Source organism: Trichomycterus rosablanca, chromosome 11 (assembly GCF_030014385.1).
Source record: "Trichomycterus rosablanca isolate fTriRos1 chromosome 11, fTriRos1.hap1, whole genome shotgun sequence".
NCBI classification, from domain to species: Eukaryota; Metazoa; Chordata; class Actinopteri; order Siluriformes; family Trichomycteridae; genus Trichomycterus; species Trichomycterus rosablanca.
In genome coordinates, this window is record NC_085998.1 from 35,066,083 (window position 1) to 35,087,858 (window position 21,776).

The 21,776-nt window shown below is 40.3% G+C and overlaps 1 protein-coding gene across 2 annotated transcripts in view; it reads left to right on the forward strand.

The window, feature by feature from the left end:
• The window catches only part of tbxas1 (thromboxane A synthase 1 (platelet)), a 75,285-nt gene that overhangs the window by 5,121 nt on the left and 48,388 nt on the right, over positions 1-21,776 (forward strand). For both annotated transcript variants that reach the window (XM_063004262.1, XM_063004263.1), the window contains exon 3: positions 17,556-17,649. In XM_063004262.1, coding sequence (XP_062860332.1) covers positions 17,556-17,649 — 94 coding nt within the window. The remainder of the gene's footprint in view (positions 1-17,555; positions 17,650-21,776) is intronic.

Below are 21,776 nucleotides of genomic sequence, written 5' to 3' on the forward strand. Positions count from 1 at the left end.
TTACATTTTAAGCATTTAGCAGACGCCTTTGTCCAAAGCGACTTACAACTGAGACTGTATACATTGCAAGCAATTGAGGTTTAAGGGCCTTGCTCAAGGGCCCAACAGTGGCAAGCTGGCAGATGTGGGGCTTGAACTAGTAACCTTCCGATTACTAGTCCTGTACCTTAACCGCTGAGCTACCCTGAGGGTCAGGGGTAGTAAAGGTCCAACATGATTGTATTACCATCAGTGACATCGGTGTTATGGTATCCATGCTTCATCAAACAAACCTATAAAAAACTCTTAAACATACAGCGATACATTCAGTCTGCTTTTCACTGCCCCTGTGTCACTGGTGTGAAAAGAAAAACACTTCAGGCTTTGAGTCTTTGTTTCCTGACCTGCATTTTTTCGGTTAACCATTCACAGTTTAACAGTTAATTATACACATATGATTCCCATATAATACAGATGTTGTAGGTCAAGTCACGCCTGTAGGAGCAGAACATGTGAGAAAAGGTTGGGTTGTTTAATAACACTAAATGAGTTCTTGAAAAGCTAGTGTTTACTAGGTGTATCACAGCTGAGGAATGTGTATTAAAGCGGAATGGGCTAGGTGCTGGTTAATCAGACCACACTCCTGCTGATCACCAGTAAAATCTCAGCCGTGTCATTTCCTGTGTTGCTTGTGGGTTATATTGCTGGTGTGCTTGTAACAATGGTGAAAATACAGCTTACTTCTCATTCTGCCAAGAATTCCTCATGTGTGAAATGTGAGAAGGTTTTTTTTCTATCCATTATGGACTTATCTGATAAATCAGGAGTATGTACCGTAAAATTATTCTAAATGTAGACTAATTAGCCAAAACAGTAAGACCGCCCACAGAAATGTTCATGACAATGCTAATAATGTAACAGTCGTGCATGTGACAGTCGGGGATCTATTGAATGTTGGGCTGATGGCAGTTACTTGTGTCAAATTCAGCAGAAATGATCAGGCATTACGGCCTGAATGACTTTCCCCAAAACAGAAAGTGGTGCTTACAGACAGCTGTGGTGAGTACCCCCGACAGTGGTCTGACAGGGGACAAGCCACAAACTGGTGTGAAATATTTTGATATACAAAACACAGAGCAAAAAGAACCCTGCTTACACATCAAGCTGGAGGACTCAGCTGGGAGTGTCTCACAGTTGGGAGTGTCTCACAGTTGGGAGTGTCTCACAGTTGGGGGTGTCTCATAGTTGTCTCAGTTGTGTCTAAATTTGCACACAAAATCCTGTACAGTGTTCTTAAAACAATAAAGCACACTTTAGTAGTATGTAGGATAACAATATATTAGAAATAAAATGGATTACTTACTGTTAACCCTTGAATAAGCTCTTCTTTTAACATCGTTGGTTAGAAGTTTGGCAAGTAAGATGGTTAATGCGTTCCTACAAAAGTCACTGAGCACAAAAGGCCATGAGCCCCAGCTTACAAAATAGTAAATAATGAATGTGTTTATCATACACTGTTAGAATCCAAATCTGCAGGAGAGACAGTACAGAGTCACAATGACTGACTTTGACTGCTCTCCAGTGTGCTATACATTCTAGCACTGAAGCCCAGCTGATGCTGATTGGATCAAACTATGAACCGCTGACCCAGCAGTTACATAGTCAGTTTGACTTTCGTTGTCATTGGAACAGTTATTGCTTAATTGAGGGATTCTGGACGGACCATCCATCACAGGTGCTAATCATATGAAACCTGCCACCCTCAGCCCTTTTCCTGACCATAAGAACATAGATTCCTAACAACCGTCTAATAATTACCCAGATTTTACTGAGCTCTGTAAATAAATCCGACAGCAGTACAAACGCAGACCAGACCGCCACCACGCAGTGCAGTCCTGTTGTCTTCACACCTCTTGTGTTGCTTCTGAGCTCAATATGAGCGAGACTGAATTTCAAATTGCTGGATAGAAAATGCAGCAGGTGAAAATCATCCCTCTTCTCAGCTTGGCTGGGTTGGGCTGCTAATGTAACTCTGGCGCTGACGGGCCCTTTGGCAAGATGTGTGTCACGATTTGGCAGCAGACTGCATCAGTCTATTCACCTCTGAGGATTTTTTTCTTTTGAAATTGTCCTCTTTGTTCTTGACCTTTCTGTGTGTAATACTATGAAATTTTGTGCTTTTATGAAGTGTCCATAAAAGCCATGTCAAATTTTACTGACTCACTAGTTTTTAGTTTTCACTCAGACCATCCAGTATTATTATTATTATTATTATTATTTTATTTTACTAATCACCTTATCCTAGTAAGGGTTGCAGTGGGTCACAGGGCAGGGTATAATTTGCTGAACTCAATCAACTTGCTCTCAGTAACTTAATTACATACCAAACTGAACACAGACAGTGGCTGGAACCCCAAAGGTTTAACCCACGCTTCCCTGGACTCTGATGTTGTGTAGCACTCGCATCTGCTCTACCGTCTGCCCACTATTGATGAATATTAATGAACTGACCCCTCATTTAAAGTTTGTCTTTCTTGATTTGTGGGTCAAGATGAGCAAAGCTTGTGGCTTAAAGGTTTAAAGGCTCTTAAAAATGTTTTGTTTTTAATATAAATTTTCTCCATTCAGAGATGTTGGCTCTCACTGTGGTTATGTGGAGTGTCAGAAGTTCTTTGTAACTCTTTAGACTAATATATTTTCATAATTATTTCTATTCTATTTTTAAATAAAATGATGATTTAAATGCTTTTTGTGTGTACCTGGATTGTTTTTACCCTTCCCCAGCACTGTATTAAACAGTTTTTATTTATAAATGTATTGTTTATGTATGAAGAGCAAGTGTGAGCACTGCATGTGATGTATTAATGTATACTATGCAATAAATTTAATTTAAATTGCAATTATTTTATGAAAACATGAATTCCAAAAAACATGGCCATTTTAGGATTGGCTACTTTAAATCCCTGCCTGGTTTGAGTAAGTGTGAATAAGTGATTAAGAGAAGTGCAAGACTTTACAATGGGCTGCTGCCCTGCATGTAATGTATTCATTTGTTGTGCAGAGTGTTTCTGTGATTAGTTCTGGACACACCTTGAGCCAGACCATGATAAAGTGATTCCTGAAAATAAACAGTGAATGATTAAATTATTATTTTTTGTAAAAAGAAGCTGCTTATTATCTGTGTGATTATAATCTTCAGCCCTTGCTCTTTCTCTCTGTGGGTTAACGATCATCAGTGGCTGAGACAGACAGACAGACAGACGGTGTGGTCCCTGCTGAAAGCTGGAAATAGCACAATGTTTTTCCAGTGCTAATACCCCAGAAGAGCAGGTCTGGGATTTGAAGAGGTGTTTTGGAACTAGAGGGAATTGCATGACTAACACAAACTGAAGGGAAATTACGGCCGGGCCATTCGTTTGTCTGTTACACCTCTATTTTTGGTGATTATTGTCTTACAGCTGGTGATGTGCATGCATCTGCATGCCAAGTGTTCTGTAGCTGCAGGAAAACACAGTAGCACAAGATTCAGTGCTCCTCTGAGATATTTATTTTCTCTGCATTGTTTCTGCCTATTGTGGTCAAAATGCTGGTGGATTATATAGTAAATGCTGTATTTTAAACAAGCGGAGAGACATCAAGTAAGGAAAAAATCATTCAGTGTCCCAGATTGCTTTGACCAAACACAGCACGGGCCCACCTGCTTTTAAGACTGGTAGTTTTGGGGGGCAGGGATGAGCACGAAATTTGGCTGGCACCGGGGGCGTAGAGGCACAGATGATTGACATGCCAGTCGCCTCATTGACCATCAACACTCCCCAGGTTGAGATGTGTATGTGCATTTAATCATAGTTTCTTACTAATGTGTGGCAGTGTGGTTGGCTCCTCTGTTTGCACCTGTTCTTTTTCTCTGAAACCATGATACCAGACTCGATTCAGTCCAGTATTTTGCCAGTGCAGATGCTGACACTTTATCTTTTCCTGGGAAGCCAGCCGGCATTGTGGCACTTTTTTTAACTATAATGACAGAACTGCTCTGGACGGGCGAGGAGCGGACCCCATGTTTGGATCTGTGCTGGGTGTGGGCTGTGCCAGTTGGAGCATAAATTATAGAGAAAACAGACAGTGTAGGGCAACCCAACAAGCAGGGTTTGAAATCACATCACTGAGTTAGAAGAATGTACTAATTGGCAGTATCAGTCATACTCGTTAACAAAGGAAAACAGTTATGACAAACACTGTTGTGCTGGAACATTGTATCAGCTGGGTTTGTATCAGTTGCTGGGCATCACACACTTAACAATTTATACATGGGGTCAGTTTAGAGTACTCAATCCACTTACTGGTTTGAAGGGGGGTATTCAGAGAAAGTCTATGTGAATATGTAGAATACAAGAGAGCTTTCAAGCTGTGAGAGGCATCACTACCTGCAGAACAACCATTCTGTTTCTAATGAGGAGATAATAAAATCTATTAAAATTGAGACAAAGGTTTTCCAGGCACTATTTTTTTCTTTTCCCTTGTTTGATTAATATATATTATATATAACAGTGATTAGAAAATGTGCTTGTACTTATTAAGTGCAGGCAACATTATGGAAAGTGTTTCTCCAGAACATCCTGTCTTTTGTTTGGTTCTTCAGGCTTTTTAATGGCTCATTCATAATTCCTCTAATTGTATCCATCCATTGTTGTGCTGGCTGTCGTTTTTCTCCTTTATCTGTATTCCTGTAACTAATTGTCTTTTCCAAATAATTGGTTCTTTCCATAATGTGTCCAAAGTAAAAGGAGATTTAGTTTGGCTTTCTGGGCTTTGAGTGAGAAGTTTGGTTTGACTTGGTCAAGGATGAATTTGTTTGTCTTCTTGCAGTCCAAAGTACTCTCAAGTGTTTCCAGAACCAAAGTTCAATGGCGTATATATTCTTCCTGTCCTTTTTTTATCACAGAGAAGACCAGAGTCTGGACAGTTCTGATCTTTGTTTGGAGAGACAAATCATTCCATCTGAAGATCTTTTCCAGTTCCTTCATTCTTGTTTTGCCAAGTGCCAGTCTGTGTCATATTTCCTGACTGTTGGATCCCTTGCTGTTAATAATTGATCCAAGCAGGCTCTGTCCACCACTTCGACTTCTCCATCAGCTGTAAAGTTAGTGGTCTTTGCTTTTGTTGTGACTTTTCATACATGAACCTTTTTACTCTGTTCTTTCACTGTTTCTCTAAGGGCCTTCAGGTCTTCCTGATATTCTGCTAGAAGTTTTGTATCCTCCAGATATAGAAGGTTATTGATGTTTCTTCCACCAATCCTGAATCCTTGATCATCTTCCTTCATTCCTGCATCTTTCATGTTGAGGGTACCGCTAGAACAGAAATGGTAACCAAATGCAGCCTTTTTGCCAATGTGGAAGCAGTGTGTCATTTTTTGTCATGATTCAAATGACTCAAATACATAATGATGATCATTTTTGCCTCTAATATAAATTCTTGGTTTGGGACAGATGTTAGGATAGACAGTTTTTAGATTATGCACTGAATGGACTACGACCCTGACTAGAGTAATATTGTGACAGAAGATTAATATCTGCATTACTTGATTGTGTAATAAATGTTCTTGTCCTTGATCAGCGCAGTGTTAGCTCAGTGGTTAAGAAACTGAACTAGGGTGGCACCCAGGTGGAGCAGCAGGATAATCTGCTAGCACACCAGTGCTGTGATTCTGAACTCCGGTCGACTGGGCGCCCTCTAGCAGGCACAATTGGCTAATGCCTGCAGTAGACACAATCGGTTTCCAGTCTGTAGGGTGGGAAAGACCGGACTAAGCGGTTTGGTTATCAATGCTGTGTAAGGACCTTGATTGCCCAGGGCGCCTGTATAGAAAGTGGAGGAGTGCAGAGATCGGGCATGGCTCTCCATAACTATGGGTAAATAAAAAGGGATTGGTGGACTGCGCACATATCGGAGGGAACGTGTGTCAGGCGAATATACACCCTCCTTGGATGCCATCAGGGTCCCCAGCAGCTGATTGACTATGCTAAATTTGAAAAAATGGAAAAAATGCAAAAAAAAAGAAACTGAACTAGTAATCAAAAGGTTGCTGGTCAAGCCACACCACTGCCAAAGTGCTACTGTTGGACCCTTAAACCAGGCCCTGTCCCTCAGGGGTCCCAACTGTACATTGCTTTGGATAAAAACATCCACTAAATGCTGTAAATGTTCTGTAAACATTAATGATCTGAGATGGATTGGTGCCCTGTCCACATTGTATTCATACCTTATGACCAATATTATGTGAATGGATGAAACAAAAGCTAATTAACAGCTAAATTTAGGGATATATTCTACATTACACTCCAGCATTATCCAGGTTGTGGGTTGTAAATCTGGTGCTGCCAGCTGTTGAAACACTGTTGCTTGTTTACAGATGGTGTGTATTTGTGTGCACGGCTCTGTGAGACCATTCTTTAATCAAGGCTAATATTAATGGCAGTAAAAGTGAAGGCTGTGGCTCACCGCTTGAGGCGTGAGCTTTCATCTGCTGTGTGGATGATTGATAATGTGATCGTTCAGCATGACAGTAATGTGAAACTACAGGCCTGCTTTCGGCTCTGCAGCCCCGTGTGCTCGGCTGCTCAGTGACTCCAGTTCATTTGCCTTTTACACTCAGATTTAAGGCAGATTTGAGTGGGGTGCTGAGCAGGTCTCTTATCATATTTAAAAGATTAAATATGGTATTTATGTCAAGATTGCAGTGGTGATAAGGAACATAGTGTAGATAATCTAAAAATAGGGTGCACAGAGGCGCAGTGAGGCGCTGTTGCCTCACAGCAAGATGGGCCTGGGTTCAAATCCCCAGCTGGTGACCAGCATCCTTTCTGAATAGAGTTAGCACATTTTCCCTCCATCTGTGTGGGTGTCTAATGATTCATTGCTGTTTGTTTAATGATTCAGACACACCTTGACCCTGACCATAAAGCAGAGGTAAAACAGACAATGAATGAATGTTTTCTTTTATTAAACATGCATATTTACATTAAACCAACAAAATAAATCATACAATGTGAAAATAGAATGTAAAAAATGGTCTTTACTTAAAAAAAAAAAAAATACAGCTTTTCAGGCATGATTCAGCTATTCAGGTTTGATTCTCGGGTGGAGTGGTCCTGGTCCTTTCTGTGTGGAGTTTGCCTGTTCTCCCTGTGTCTGCGTGGGTTTCTTCTGGATGCTCCGGTTATGGCTCTGGATTTACTAAAAGCAATGTGTGTGTGTGTTTGCCCTGTGATGAACTGGCAACATGTCCGGGTTGTTTCCTGCTTTTCATCTAGTGAATCGGACCCACCACGACCCTTAATAGGATAAAGAGGTGGTAAAACAGACCAAGAATGAATCTATCTATCTATTTCCTCGGCTGCTCCCGTTAGGGGTCGCCGGCGGATCGTGATCCGCACTATTGATTTGGCACAGTTTTTATGCCGGATGCCCTTCCTGACACAACCCTCCCTATTTATCTGGGCTTGGGACCGGCACTATAATGCACTGGTTTATGCATCCTAGCGGCCAGGTACCTATAGAACAATTCAGTGTCTCCAATTAGCCTGGCTGCATGTTTTTGGACTGTGGGAGAAAACCCGAGCACCCAGAGAAAACCCACACAGACACGGGGAGAACATGCAAACTCTGCACAGAAAGGACCCGGACCGCCTTACCTGGGATCGAACCCAGGACCTTCTTGCTGTGAGGCGACAGTGCCACTGTGCCACCCAGACCAAGAATGAATAATTGTTGCAAAAAATTGTAATTAAAAATACTTACTTACACAATTACATTCTCATTTTCCCTGACTTTAGGTCTGCACCACAGTTAAAGTCTAGCTTTAATTTACCAGAGTTCAGATTGACAGACATTTAATAGATGACAGGATTAATTTGAGGAGCAAACCTGAGTTTGCACTGTTGAACCCTGTTAATGTAAAAATACACATCCTGTCAGCTCCTGAGTAATTGGCACCTTAATAACAATGGGTAAAGATAGTGAAGAAAATTCAGTGTGTTTAATTAGCTTAATCTCACACTCTCAGTAGATTTAAAATCTGATTTATGATAAAGTATTTTAGTCTTGATAAAAACCCCTTATGAAATACATTTTTAGGCAAAAATATGTTTTTGTTTTTATTGGCACCTCTACATTGGATTCCACTGGACAAGAAAATCAGAGCCCATCATAAACAAAACCCTGTCCAGATCCTCCAGACACATTTACATTTTCGGCATTTAGCAGACGCTCTTATCCAGAGCGACTTACAGAAGTGCTTCCATAATAAACATTTCATTACTCTAGTTTAAGTAAAACAACAGTCCAAGAACACAAATCTGCTGATCTTCTGCTCAGGTTTTTATGGGGTTTAGTATTCTTCTGTATGTACTGTATGTACACAGATGAGCCAAAACATTAGGACCAACCCCCTTAAAAATATGCATGACAAAGTCTATTTTGTATATGTCTCAGTCTTGGATATTAAATAGTGGTAGAGGTAGAGGTGACAAGTTAAATGCATCAGATGATTACTATCAGCATGAAGACCTAAGTAACTTTTATAAGTGCCAAATCTTTATGGTCAGACAACTGGGTTTAAATTGTAGATCATTTTAATACTGTTTATGAGGTGAATGTATCACAACACACTAGAGGGGCATTTTCTCTAGCAGCCATGTCACCATGTCTGTGTAGATTTTCTTTGGTCATACACAAGCATGCAGATGGTGGATTGGCAAGTCTCTTTGTTAGAAGTTAGTGAGTGAATGTGTGAGTGCATGCTGCCCTTTGACAGTCTGTCTAGGATGTACGAGGGGTCTTCAAAAAATAAAATGTATTAAAAAATTAAAAACAAATAACATCACTTTTCTACATCGTCACCTTCCGATGCATTTTCCCAGCATCGTACCAACTTTTTAATGGCGTCAGCCATCATCATACACCTCGCCTGGTCGACGTCACTGGCGCTATACGCCTGGTTGCCAGATTCGGGGGGTTTCAGCCAAATTGGGCTGATTAATTAAAAATTGTTTTGCATAGTTTGTACCTACCTCAGAAATAAAAGGGCATTCATTATTTAGATAAATAAAAGATAATCACAAATACAGTATTAAATTTTTTAAGAGAAATAATAAAAGGAAACTTTGTCATAATTTGTCTTCAATTTCAGTTTTAAAAAATCAGGAAAAAATCGTATTGTGAACCCAGTATTGTGAATTGCATCTCATCCTGGGTAGAGTGTATCATCACATCCCTACTGCTTTCACATCATCATCACATGAAAATCTTCTTCCCCTGAAGCTTCTTTGAGCGTCCAGGAAGGTGGAAATCAGATGCCACTAAATCCAGACTATAAGCGTCTCTCAGTCTCTAAGACACGACCGATTACTACTTCTTCCACGCTCACTGTTTTCAACCAAAATATAAAAGTGCGGAAACTTTTTGAAGATCTTTCATAGTCCTGCCTTGTGCTTAGTGTTTTTGGGTGGCACTGAATTCAGCACAATGCTAAAGAGAATGAAGCGGATACAGTTAAAGTAAGTATTAATTATATAGTGAATGTTTTAGTCACTTTTTTACTTGACCAAACACCTGGCAACCCTACTTCCAACATAATCTCATTAACAAGGTATGAGTCAACTTCATAAAGGGTTATTTTACTGGGGTGATACATTAAGGCATAATATTTCAGCCCACTAGTTTAAACACCCTGCATATAGCCCAGTTAATCATTAAGCTGTGTCAGTGATGTCTGTTTTTTGTCCCCTTATCAGAATTTTCCATGTGCTGCATCTATATTAAGAGTGCAGCCATTTTCAAGGACTCGTCTCAATGGCTTGGTTCAAAATTGGCTTTCCACAAACACACGGTGGCCATTTAGTCCCGGGGAAGCCACTGGAGAATGTCATTGCTCGTATCCGTGTTAATCCTACTGAGAGATCACAGTGGGTGAGAGTATAATGGCAGTAGAGTTGAGGATATAAGAGGCTGCTCTTATTATTCTGCTCTATCACTGGTACAGACTGTCCTGACATCCACAAGAGTCAGATTGGCTGTCTGTGCGCCACACTTTCTTCCCTGCGTTTTCATTCTCTTACCATGTCATTTTCACCTGTTTTACTAGTAGCACAAATTAACCATAACAGCACTTTATATTTACATCATTATACTGAGTAAAGTGACTTTAGGAACAGGCACAGAAGTGTAGCTGGTGTAGATAGTGTGGGTGTCGCACAGTCACATGCATCTGGTGACTTGGGTTTGATCCTCATTTTCAGTCTGTGCATGTGATGCACTGAAATATATTGTTGCCTAATCCAGTGTGTTTTGTAGACGTTGGACCCACCAAAACCATGATGAAATTTCACTCAAATAAATACATATATTTTTTTGGAGTTCCTGTCATTCAGTCCGTTAATAAAAAGCTACAAAGCTGCAACAAGCCATTCCAAGATTAGTAAATGTGGGATTGATAGCTAAATACACACTATACACACACACACACACACACACATACACTTGAAAAATAAATGGGTTTAAACCCTGTATTTGGACAGAGACTATATACAATACAAAATACCTGCACATACTGGTATTATTATATTACAGCACTATGTACATAAATACACATTCAGACATTATTGCACAACACAATACAATAATCTTTGCACATCCTGACATTTTGGACTTAAACCTTTACCTCCTCAGCCAGTCTGTGTCTGTATAGTGTATGACCAGGCCCGTAGCACAACTAAGACTCTACCCCTGGTCTCTGATGTAGTGATTAGCGTATTAGACCCCTGCACTGTCTGTGTGCTCCAAATCTTGTTTTTCTCTGATATTTTTTGATGTGCTGAGGTTTTTTAATACTCCGAGTGGCTTCCACTGAGCTCTAATACTGCCAGGCTTTGCAACTGTTTTTTTTTTTACCTACCAATTACATCTCACCTCAAAAGACCTTTTTCTGTCTCTCTTATACTTGCTGTGGCTGTCTTGCAAACTCTCTCTCTCTCTCTCTCTCTCTCTCTCTCTCTCTCTCTCTCTCTCTCTCTCTCTCTCTCTCTCTCTCTCTGTGTGTGTCTCTGTCTTTCTCAAAACTCTATTTTTGAGTTTAACAATCGACTAAGCTTTATTGGCATGACCATATTCTGTTACAGCATTGCCAAAGCATTATTAAGGAACACATATGAAAAAGAAAATGTATTAATAAATGTATGTAACAATAAAGAGGACATTTAGAACATTAAAGAGAACATTTGAAAATTCAGAACTCTAACAAGTATAACACTTAAACATGTTAACAAACAGGTCCATGTTTAACATCTCTAGTGTGTGTCTTATTGTTTGTTTATGAGGATTTTAACATCATATTTTACACAGGTTCAATTGTGGCTTGCGCTTTTGAGGAGGGTATATTGCTGCTCACGCCTTCTTCGACCCATGTGCAGCCCTAATGGAACCCTTTTCCACCCATGCACTCTGCACAGGCGCCTCTATCCGCCAGTCAGGGTCCTTACACAGCGTTTTAATACCCCACTTACATAGTCCGGTATCCCGCCCTAGCAGAAACGTGTCTGCTTGCAGGCACTGCCAGCACTGCCAACTACCGGTGGCAACGCCGAGTTTCAAACCGAGGAGTTCAGAGTCTCGGCGCTGGTGTGCTAGTGGAATATCCCGCTGCGCCACCTGGCCGCCTTAAACATTTAGAACATTAACAAGTATAACAACACTCAAAGTTAACAAACAGGACCATGTTTAATATCTTGGGTGTGTGTTTTATTGTTTGTTTATTAGAAATTAAAAATCATATTTTATACTGTGCTTACAGTTATGTTTAAGTTCTATGTGACCTGGACTGCTTCATCTGGGAATCAAAACCAGAACCTCCTTAATGTGAGGCAACAGTGCTACCCACCTAGCCACTGTGCCGCCTGTGTGCGTGATACATATCGTCCTGCTAAAGCACAGCTTTCACTCTTTTCTCCTAACAGAATGAGCAGTTTGTCTTAATGAGAAAAATGATTAAATTGGGGGTGAATTTGTTGAAATTTTATAAAGTAATTGTTTGTATTTTTATAATCAGTAAGAATGCTCAGCTGTTTCCACACTGTTTCTGTTACACTGCTGACAGAATCAGGTTCTCTTATAACAGCCGCTCTCTCTTTGTCCTCATTCATTCTGTTCTCTGTCTCTGTGCTGCAATTGTCTGCAGGTTTAATAAGTTTCTTGGCTGACCCGTGTCTTTTCTCTTCTTGGAAAAACAGCACAGTGACTCACAGTGAGACAGACAGGCAGTCAGAAGTGTCTCTCACTTTCTGACGGAGCGAAGTCAGATCTGAATCAGTCATTGCTCATTCGGTCAGGTCAGGTCAGTTTTTCTCAAGCAGCGACGTAAAACTCAAGCTGGACGTGTAGCATGAAGTGCATTTGAGACTGGACTTTGTGTTGGGAAATTTACCAACAGTGCTTATATCTCCTGATCTATATTTATTGACTGTGAGTCTGTGCATGGGGGCTTAATCATGGTCTTATGTCACACCTCTCAGTTCTTACTCAGTGGCGGTGAGACCCAAACCTGACATGTCGTGCTGAAACATGAATTTTTAATATTTAAAACCAATTTTTGATTTTGAGTTTACTGTTCTGATTTGATTAGCAAATAAAAAAATGTAAATTGCTGAGGTGTTTCACTTTATTTTGGGATTAGCTGTAGATGCATTTGATAACAATTTTACATTTATGACATTTAGCAGATGCTTTCATCCAAAGCGACTTACAGTCTACGCAATTTAGGGTTAGGGGCCTTGCTCAAGGGCCCAACAATGACAACCTGGCAGTGGTGGGGTTTGAACCAGCCTCTGCTTACTAGTACAATACCTTAACTGCTAGGCTCAACCTTCTTTACTTTGCTAGTTGGTGCCTGGCATATTATTGTTAGTAGTAATAAATTAGTAATAAAACACGGCGATAAAACACACTAGCACACCAGTGCTGACATTTTGAACTCGAATCCTGGAAGGCCAGGTGTCTATATGGACAATGATTGGCTCGTCCGAGGGTGAGAATACCTGAAAGGATATCTCATGACTGCTGCAATTATGACCTGCTGACTGATCGATGGCACCTGCACAGAGACGATGGATAATGGGGATCAGTGCAAGATTCTTCGTGTGCAGTACATATCTCCATATGGACCCAACATTACAGAGGTGAAAAGAAGCATTTTGCTACTGCACACGTGTTGGAGGGGGGGGTGGGGGGGGTGGGGGGGGGTGTCAGTCACGGTTCTCCTCGGTCAGGAGTGGAGGTCAGCAGCATTATAGGTCAGCTTGGGAAAATGCATTTTTAAATTTTTAGTTGCCTAAGTTGGTCGACATCTTAAAGATAATTTTGTTACACATAACACTTTAAGTGCTCCAGATAAATCATCATCAACATGTCAAAAGATTCAAAGTCACCAGCGCCGAGATTCTGAACACCCCGGGTCCAATCTCGGTCAGCTGGGCACATCTAGCGGGCACAGTTGACAGTGCCTGCCGCAGACTCAAGTGGCCACCCAGTCTGCTGGGTGGGAAAAGGCCGGACTAAGTGAATTGGGTTTTCAGTTTTTTGGGTTAGCAGACCGAGGCGCCTGTGCAGAAGTGGATGAACCTCATGTGCAAATTCACCGAAGCACGAGTGATAAAGAGGGGCCATAAATTATTCATTCATTCGTTTTCTTATCCGCTTATCCAATCGCGGGGGGGGCTGGAGCCTATCCCAGCATTTCAATGGGCGCAAGGCATACAGTAACACCCTGGACGGGACGCCAGTCCATCACAGGGCACACACACACACACACACACACACACACACACACACACACACACACCTATTCACTTATAGAGCATTTCAGTGTCTCCAATTAACCTGACTGCATATTTTTGGACTGTGGGAGGAAACCGGAGCTCCCGGAGGAAACCCACACAGACACGTGGAGAACATGTAAACTCCCCACAGAAAGGACCCGGACCGCCCCGCCTGGGCATCAAACCCAGGACCTTCTTGCTGTTAGGCGACAGTGCTACCCACTTTGCCACTGTGCCGCCCAAGCCATAAATTAGCTATATGATAAAAACTTGGTTCTCTCACCCAAATGTGTCACCCAAATAGTTCTTGCAATTTGACCAAACTTAAACTTAACTGTTTACCTAATTTTTATTTTATTTTTATTTTAATGTTTATCTTAATTTATTCTATTGTGAATTTTCCATAAGTGTAATACAGAGTGTAATTCAGTACCTTTGTTATGCTTCATATAAATATATACAGTAGTTCCATAAATCTGCAATAAAAATACATTTTAGTCACAATTATTTGGACCGGAGCGACAGAGCAAACAGTAATGTGTTTCATTTTCACAGAACATTTTGCTCTATTCTGCTTGTACTGAACACAGCTGGTCTTTTCGGACCCCCCGCTGCAATAGGCTATGACATAGTTCAGACAATTATGTGGCACAGTGTGCCATCTTTAAATGTCTACCAACTCAAACAATTCCTAAGCAGAATTTAGATAGAACCTCAGCGTAGTCAGTAGATGGTTTTACCGAAACTGTGAATTCATGTCTGTAAACCCAGAGCGAATTGGATGTCATTTTGCCAGACCCTAACAGATGCCCTCTGTCTCTAGTGCATTTTGGGTAGCTGTCAAGGCACGGCTATAGACGCCGCTGTCAGGATTCTTGTATTGGCCTGAAAGCATTTATAATCTGAATGAATCGAGACTGTCTGTCAGTGGAATATTTGGCAGCGTCTGGCAGCTGATGGTAAATATATGTGAGAGAAATGGGTCCAGGTCCGAATGCAGGCAGCTTGAACCAGTGATTCATCCTGATTGGTTGGAGGGGCAGTGTGTTGTGAAGCCTGGTGCTGCAGAGTAATTAAGGAGGTGTCATAAAATGAGCTACTGTTTCAGCTTTTTTACAGCACAGATAAAACCTCCTTAGCCAAATTTTGCAATTAATATGGTAATGAACTCCTGCTGAGTTGGAGATTGGAAGAGAGATTGGTATTTTTAAATACAGTAAAAAATTGGTGACTGTCAACACTTGGTTGTCGGTACGCCTACTTTGCACCTACACATATAGGACATTTATCATTTCCATTTAAAATTAAGTTTTTAGACAATTGTAAGTGATAGATTGCATTTTTGGGTTTTTAATGATTTCTGCAAAAAAGATGCATGCTTTACAGAGCTTCCGTTCCGGTAAGAGGTCAGTGCTCCTGCTTTTTTCTTTGTCTAAGTCAGTGATCCCCAACCACCTGTACCAGTCGTGGGTCATTTATTACCGGGCCACACAGAAAGAATAAATAATTAAAGATTGCTACAAAAGCAATGAAAACACTGCTTCCATTTCCAACATCCTATCTTTGTGAAGCGGGATTTTAAATCCTCCCACCCCTGACGATCTATAAAATTTTATCTTATATGAAACCGGTCCGTGGTGCAAAAAAGGTTGGGGACCGCTGGTCTAAGTGATGTGTTTACTCCTATTTGTATTAATCACAAACTACAGTTGATTAATTACAATTAGGAGACCATGGAAATATAGATTTAATAGGTTTAAGCCCTTTAATATTGTCATATAATATAATATAATTATATTATCAGATAGTCTATATTTTCAAATTAATATTATCACTTATATTACCATATAATATAATAATTTTATATTATATATTATACTGTAGATTATAATGTTATATATTATATTATCAGATATTCTATTTTATTACATTAGTATTTTCAATACCATTTTTTGTGTGGGGGGAATATAACCCTGTTATTTTATCATATAATATAATAATATTTTATATTACATTATAGATTATAATGTAGCACTTTTATATTATCATATAATATATTAATATTATATATTATACTATTAGATATTATATATTATCAAATTAATATTCTCAATACCCTTTTCTTTTTTTGGGGGGGGTATTTTTATCTGCAGAAATCATAAAAATCCAAAATCTGTCATATCTGGTGCTATGTTATGTATATCTCATTACCCTGTTTGTCTAAAAGTAAAGTAAAACCACCATAGGACCAACACTGACTAAAAGTTAATTGTGAGTTGAAGCATTCTCAGTACAGTTCAGATCAAGTCACACAGAATCCTTTATGGGTTTATGGGTTTATATCTGGACTCTTACCTATTTTTTTTATGGATTATTCTGTAGTTTTGTCTTTATGAATCATCCGACTGGTACCTCTAAAAGGGTCACAAACATTTTCTCATCTACAACCAGCTGTTGTTAGCATATTGATATCACTACAACCTGCAGTTGCTGAATTAGGTTGAGACGAAGTGACTCAATGCATAAAATATAATCAGAATATAAATCAGAATATAAAAGTTCCATCATCTGATCGAGTGATCCATCAGAATAACTTTGTATTCACTGGCGGTGGCTGAATCACCAGGACGAGGGACTAGTTTTGAAGCTGACCTCAGACCTGTCTGAGTGTGCTGCTATATAAATGTTAGCACTCATGGACTGTCATGTCAGCAGAAGCAGCACTTTTGCATAATGCAGGACTTGATGTTACATGGAGCAGATCCAGCGCTCTCCTGCGCTCACACATTCTTTATGTGTCATTATAATTCCAGGGTGTTTTTAAGCAGCACGTCTGTGTAATTAAGTCCTGTTATATCTGCTGTAACATTGATTCATATCTCTCATTTGGCTTGTTGTACACAGCTAATAAAAGCTTGTTTTTCTCATTTGGCTTGTTTTTCTTTCTTTCCCTCTGATTTATTGAATCTGCAGTTTTTATTCCTTATTTCTTGTCCTCTAAAGTCACCAATTTTACACACATTTACCTTGTCTACAGTTGAAAGAAACATGTCATGAGCTTTTGGAAAGTACCTGTATTTATGGATTAATTTGTAACAGCCCCAGCTGCCGTGGAGATGAGGGTGGCATGGGTCGGTTTTGGAATCATGTCCTTCTGCTTTGTCAAATATGGCCGACACAGGGGGCACAGAGGTGCAGATTTACTGTTAACTGACTGTCACTGGTGCCGCTGAGCATTAATTTGTGGAAATAATGGAAAGGGAGAAGTGTTTCTATTTGTTTATCAGTGTTTCTGTATCGCAGGTTGTCTGTTCCTTTGTTGGAAATTTGCTTGTTCTGAAACTTTGTTGCCAGGCTTAATCCATTCTGGTTTTCGGTCCACACAGATGCCCGCACACTTCAACCTTTTTTTTTTTTTAACTTATTCGGCATTTTCCGGAGTGGGTCTCACATTTGGACCCATGCTGGGCACGGGTTGCGCCAGTTGGTGGGTTGGGGTGCTGCTTTAGTGCCATCTCTGGCTTGTTCTAGGTTTTCTTTCTTCCCTCATCTTCCGAGAACTTGAAACAGATGTATAATAATTGCAGAAATCCACATTCTTCTACAGACTTCACAAACACGTGGATTATAGCATCACACAGCTTCAAATCACATTTTATCAGTTACGCACCTGCTTATAATGACTTTATTCTTCTGTGTCTTTTATAGGTATTCAGTCTATCCATACTCAGTCCTGCAGCGATGTGGGATCAGACACCCCAAACCGGCTCCATTCTTTGGAAACATGATGCTGTTCCGACAGGTAAGACTAATTACCATTTACAAACTACATTTCCAGAAAAAATTGAACATTTTTTGTTAATTCTTTTAAAACTTCACTCATGGTACTTGTATCTGATAAATATTAACAAATATTGAATTTAATGCCCGCAACAAATCCAAAGGCAAGGTCAAAGAGTGAAAAGTTTATGAGTTTATGCAATATTCAAGTCACACTATTTTAAATCTTTCGAGAACAAGCAGATGAGTTAGTAACAGGTAAGGGTATGTGTGTGTGTGTGTGTGTGTGTGTGTGTGTGTGTGTGTGTGTCTGTGTGTGTATATGTATGTGTGTGTAAGTGTATGTGTGTGTAAGTGTGTGTGTGTGTGTGTGTGTATATGTATGCATGTAATATATTTATAGGTTGTTACCTGTCGAATGTTAAACTGTAATACTGTTCTGTTTGGACTTTGATCATCACCAAAGGCCTGATTCCTTAAAACTGCACTTTATTAAATGTCCTCATTAAAGATGACTCAAAACTAACGAGTTTGATGCCATGTGATTCCCAAATAGACCACCAACTTAATTGCTTTACTTCTAGAAGGAGCATGTAAGAGATGAGAGATGAGTGGGTGGCTTTAATATTTATTACTGCTAATATTAATATATGCTGTTGTATATGGACTTTTGTAAAATTGTGTGCATAATAAAAAGCAGATTTAATAATTTACATTCTAATTGTGTGAACAAGTATTAATCAAAGCACTTATATAAACACAGGACACAGGATCGGCACTTTCCAAAAATGAAGTGATACGTAACCGTGTACATGCTGTGAACTGAAATACATACGACCAGGACTATAAAAGGAAATAGACTTTTTAAAAAACCTGATCTCTGACATGTATTCATTTATTTATTGTCTGTTTAACCACCGTGTTATCCTGGTCAGGGTCGCAGTGCGTCTGATTCACTGGGCGAAAGGCATGAAAATACCTTAGATAGGTTGCCAGTCCATCAAAGGGGAAAATCACAAACACACACACACACACACACACACACACACTCAGATTTAGTACAGTTTTTAGTATCCAATTGACCTGGCTGCATGTTTTTGGGAGACATAGTTCTAGAACTTGTGGGAGGAAACCGGAGCACCCGGAGGAAACCCACACATACACAGGGAGAACATGCAACTCAACACAGAAAGAACCCTGGCCACCCAGTTGGGGAATCAAACCCAAGCCTTCTTGCTGTTAGGTGACAAAGCTACCCAGACATCATGGTGATTTGTAAATGTGTAACTAATGTTTCAATAACAATCAGGCAGTTGTTGCCCAGTGGTTAAGGTACTGGACTAGTAATCGAAAGGTCACAGGTTCAAGCCCCGTCTCTGCCAGGTTGCCACGGTTGGGCCCTTGAGCAAGGCCCTTAACCCTCAATTGCTTAGACAATATATACTGTCAGAGTAATGTAAGTCACTTTGGATAAAAGCATGTGCTAAATGCCGGAAATGTAAATGTTATCAATTACATATTTGGGTCACATAAGATTCATCATACACTGACCCTAACTCACCTTAACCTTATTTAACCCTGAAATACGCCTGGATAGTTTGGTTTGGTGGATGTGCTTGCTGAGGGAAGTTACAGCTGAAGCTCTGTGCTCCTGCAGTGCTGATCCGGTCCTGATTACATTTACAGATCAATATTTTCCTGTCAGGTAGCCACGCCGGGCTCGATGGCTTATCGTTCATGGAAGGCTCATCTTTGTGTCTTTGTATCTTTCGGTTAGAAAAAGGGACAGAATGTTTGTTTACGCTTCATGTTGCTTATATTCCTTTTTCCTTTTTTATAAATCTGTTAATCCTGAGAGGAGCTTTAAAGGCATGACTGTTAGAATCATATGTCAGACTGGTGGTGAATGATCAGTAGTTTTTTTTCTTTTTCTTTTAATGTACACAGACAGCTACCAATATGAAGATTTATTATTATTTTTTTAAATGAAATGTTCCAATTTGTATTGTAATTTTAAGACATCGTAAGACGTCTAAGTGCACTCGTGCTGCGTTCGTACGCTGCCAGTGCACTCATACCAAAATATCACCTGTATTTGAAAATATTTTGACGTCTGTTACAGCTGCAATGAAAAGGTCATCTGAGAAGAATCGTCTTCAACACTTTATTTTATGGCAGCCTGTTTAAACGGTTAATAAAAATCAGCCATGAGCCAATTAGGCTGAAATGGAGATAAGAATCGGCCATAAAGATTGATGAACGGTGCACCTGCAAACTGATCCATTTATTAATTAATCCATCCATTAAGTTTAAATAATCGTTTTATCCTGATCAGAGCTGTATTTGGTCCAGAGTCTGTGCTAGAATTATAGATTCAGGACTGTGCTGCACCAACAATATCTGCTGCACTGGCACTTGTCATATTAACAGTTTGCAAGATTACTCACTCACTCACTTTCTTAACTGCTTATACAATCCGGGTCGTTGCTGGAGCCTATCCTAACTTTTCAATGGGCTCAAGGCACACAGTAACACCCTGGACGGGGCGCCAGTCCATTGCAGGGCAGACACACATACACACACACACATACACCCATTCACCTATAGGGCAATTCAGTGTCTCCAATTAACCTGACTGCATGTTTTTTGGACTGTGGGAGGAAACCGGAGCTCCCGGAGAAAACCCACGCAGACACGGGGAGAACATACAAACTCCACACAGAAATGACCCGGACCACCCCGCCTTGGGATCGAACTCAGGACTTTCTTGCTGTGAGGCGACAGTGCTACCCACCGAACCACCTTGCCGTCCAGTTTGCAAGATTATATTTTCGATTTTTCAGTTTGTCATGGCTTCAACGTGTTTAAATAAGAAATGGAATGTATCCGTTGATACTTAATTTGTTACTCAGAGTGTCATACTAAATAAGATTGCATGCACAAAATACTATAAAATATAATAAATATTTAATTAAGTTTATAATCGGATCACTGGCGGCACGGTGGCTAAGTGGGTAGCACTGTCGCCTCAGAGCAAGAAGGTCCTGGGTTTGATCCCCAGGCGGGGCGGTCCGAGTCCTTACTGTGTGGAGTCCAAAAACATGCAGCCAGGTTAATTGGAGACACTGAATTGCTCTATAGGTGAATGGGTGTGTGTATGTATGTGTGTGTGTGTGTGTGTATGTGTGTCTGCCCTGCGATGGACTGGTGCCCCGTCCAGGGTGTTACTGTGTACCTTGCGCCCATTGCTGGGAAGGCTCCAGCACCCCCCACGATCCTAATTGGATAAGCAGTTAAGAAAGTGAGTGAGTGAGTGAGTGAGTAGCTACTGAGTAGCGCTGATAAATCTGTTTATTTTATTTTCCCCATATTTTTTATTTACATGTAGATGTTAGAAATAAATTTGCTTTTGCTCTTGCTCAAGTTTACCTTGCTCCTTACCCCCACTTGCCCCCAGTGTTGATTGATGTGGATAGCAAGCAAGGGAGGAGAATGCAACTGCCAACGAATTCTATTTTAGGCTCATTAGCTTATTTATGTATAAATTTTTCTACTGTATTTTTTGTTTTGGTATTGGTTGTGGTGATGCCGAGTTCCGTTCACGGTCCTCTCTTTTGTCTTATCTGGCAGCATTTTGGCAGCATGTGAAACGATAAATGAATATGCAAGCAGCTTGTCTAGCACAATTACATCCCGGTCTCTGCAGCGTCAGTTCAGCTGGGTTCTTTGACCTAGTTCTAGAGTCCGTCCTCCAAGCCTGGTCTGGGGTCCGTGTGAGAAATGCATGTGTCTTTCATATCAGCGGTGTGCTGGTACACAGACAAGCCCTGAGCGTGAGGTTATGATGTGTCAGGTAGCAGGTAGGGAAGAAAGTATAAGAGAATGAGTCAGAGTGTTTGGTTAAATAAGGGAAATTCGGGTAGGGTAAGACGAGCTGCATTTACCATCATTTATTAGATTGGGGAAGGAGTTCAAGATATTGCAGGGTAAGTGGTTCTAATCCAGGGTTCATAAATCTAGATTATTATTCAGCGTATTCAATTCCAGACATGGCAATAAATATCTCATCACAGTCAGGGTTCTGTTCAACATTGTGGCTGATGTTACTCGTTACTCGTTGAACATGGGTTGACTGCAGCAGATATGATC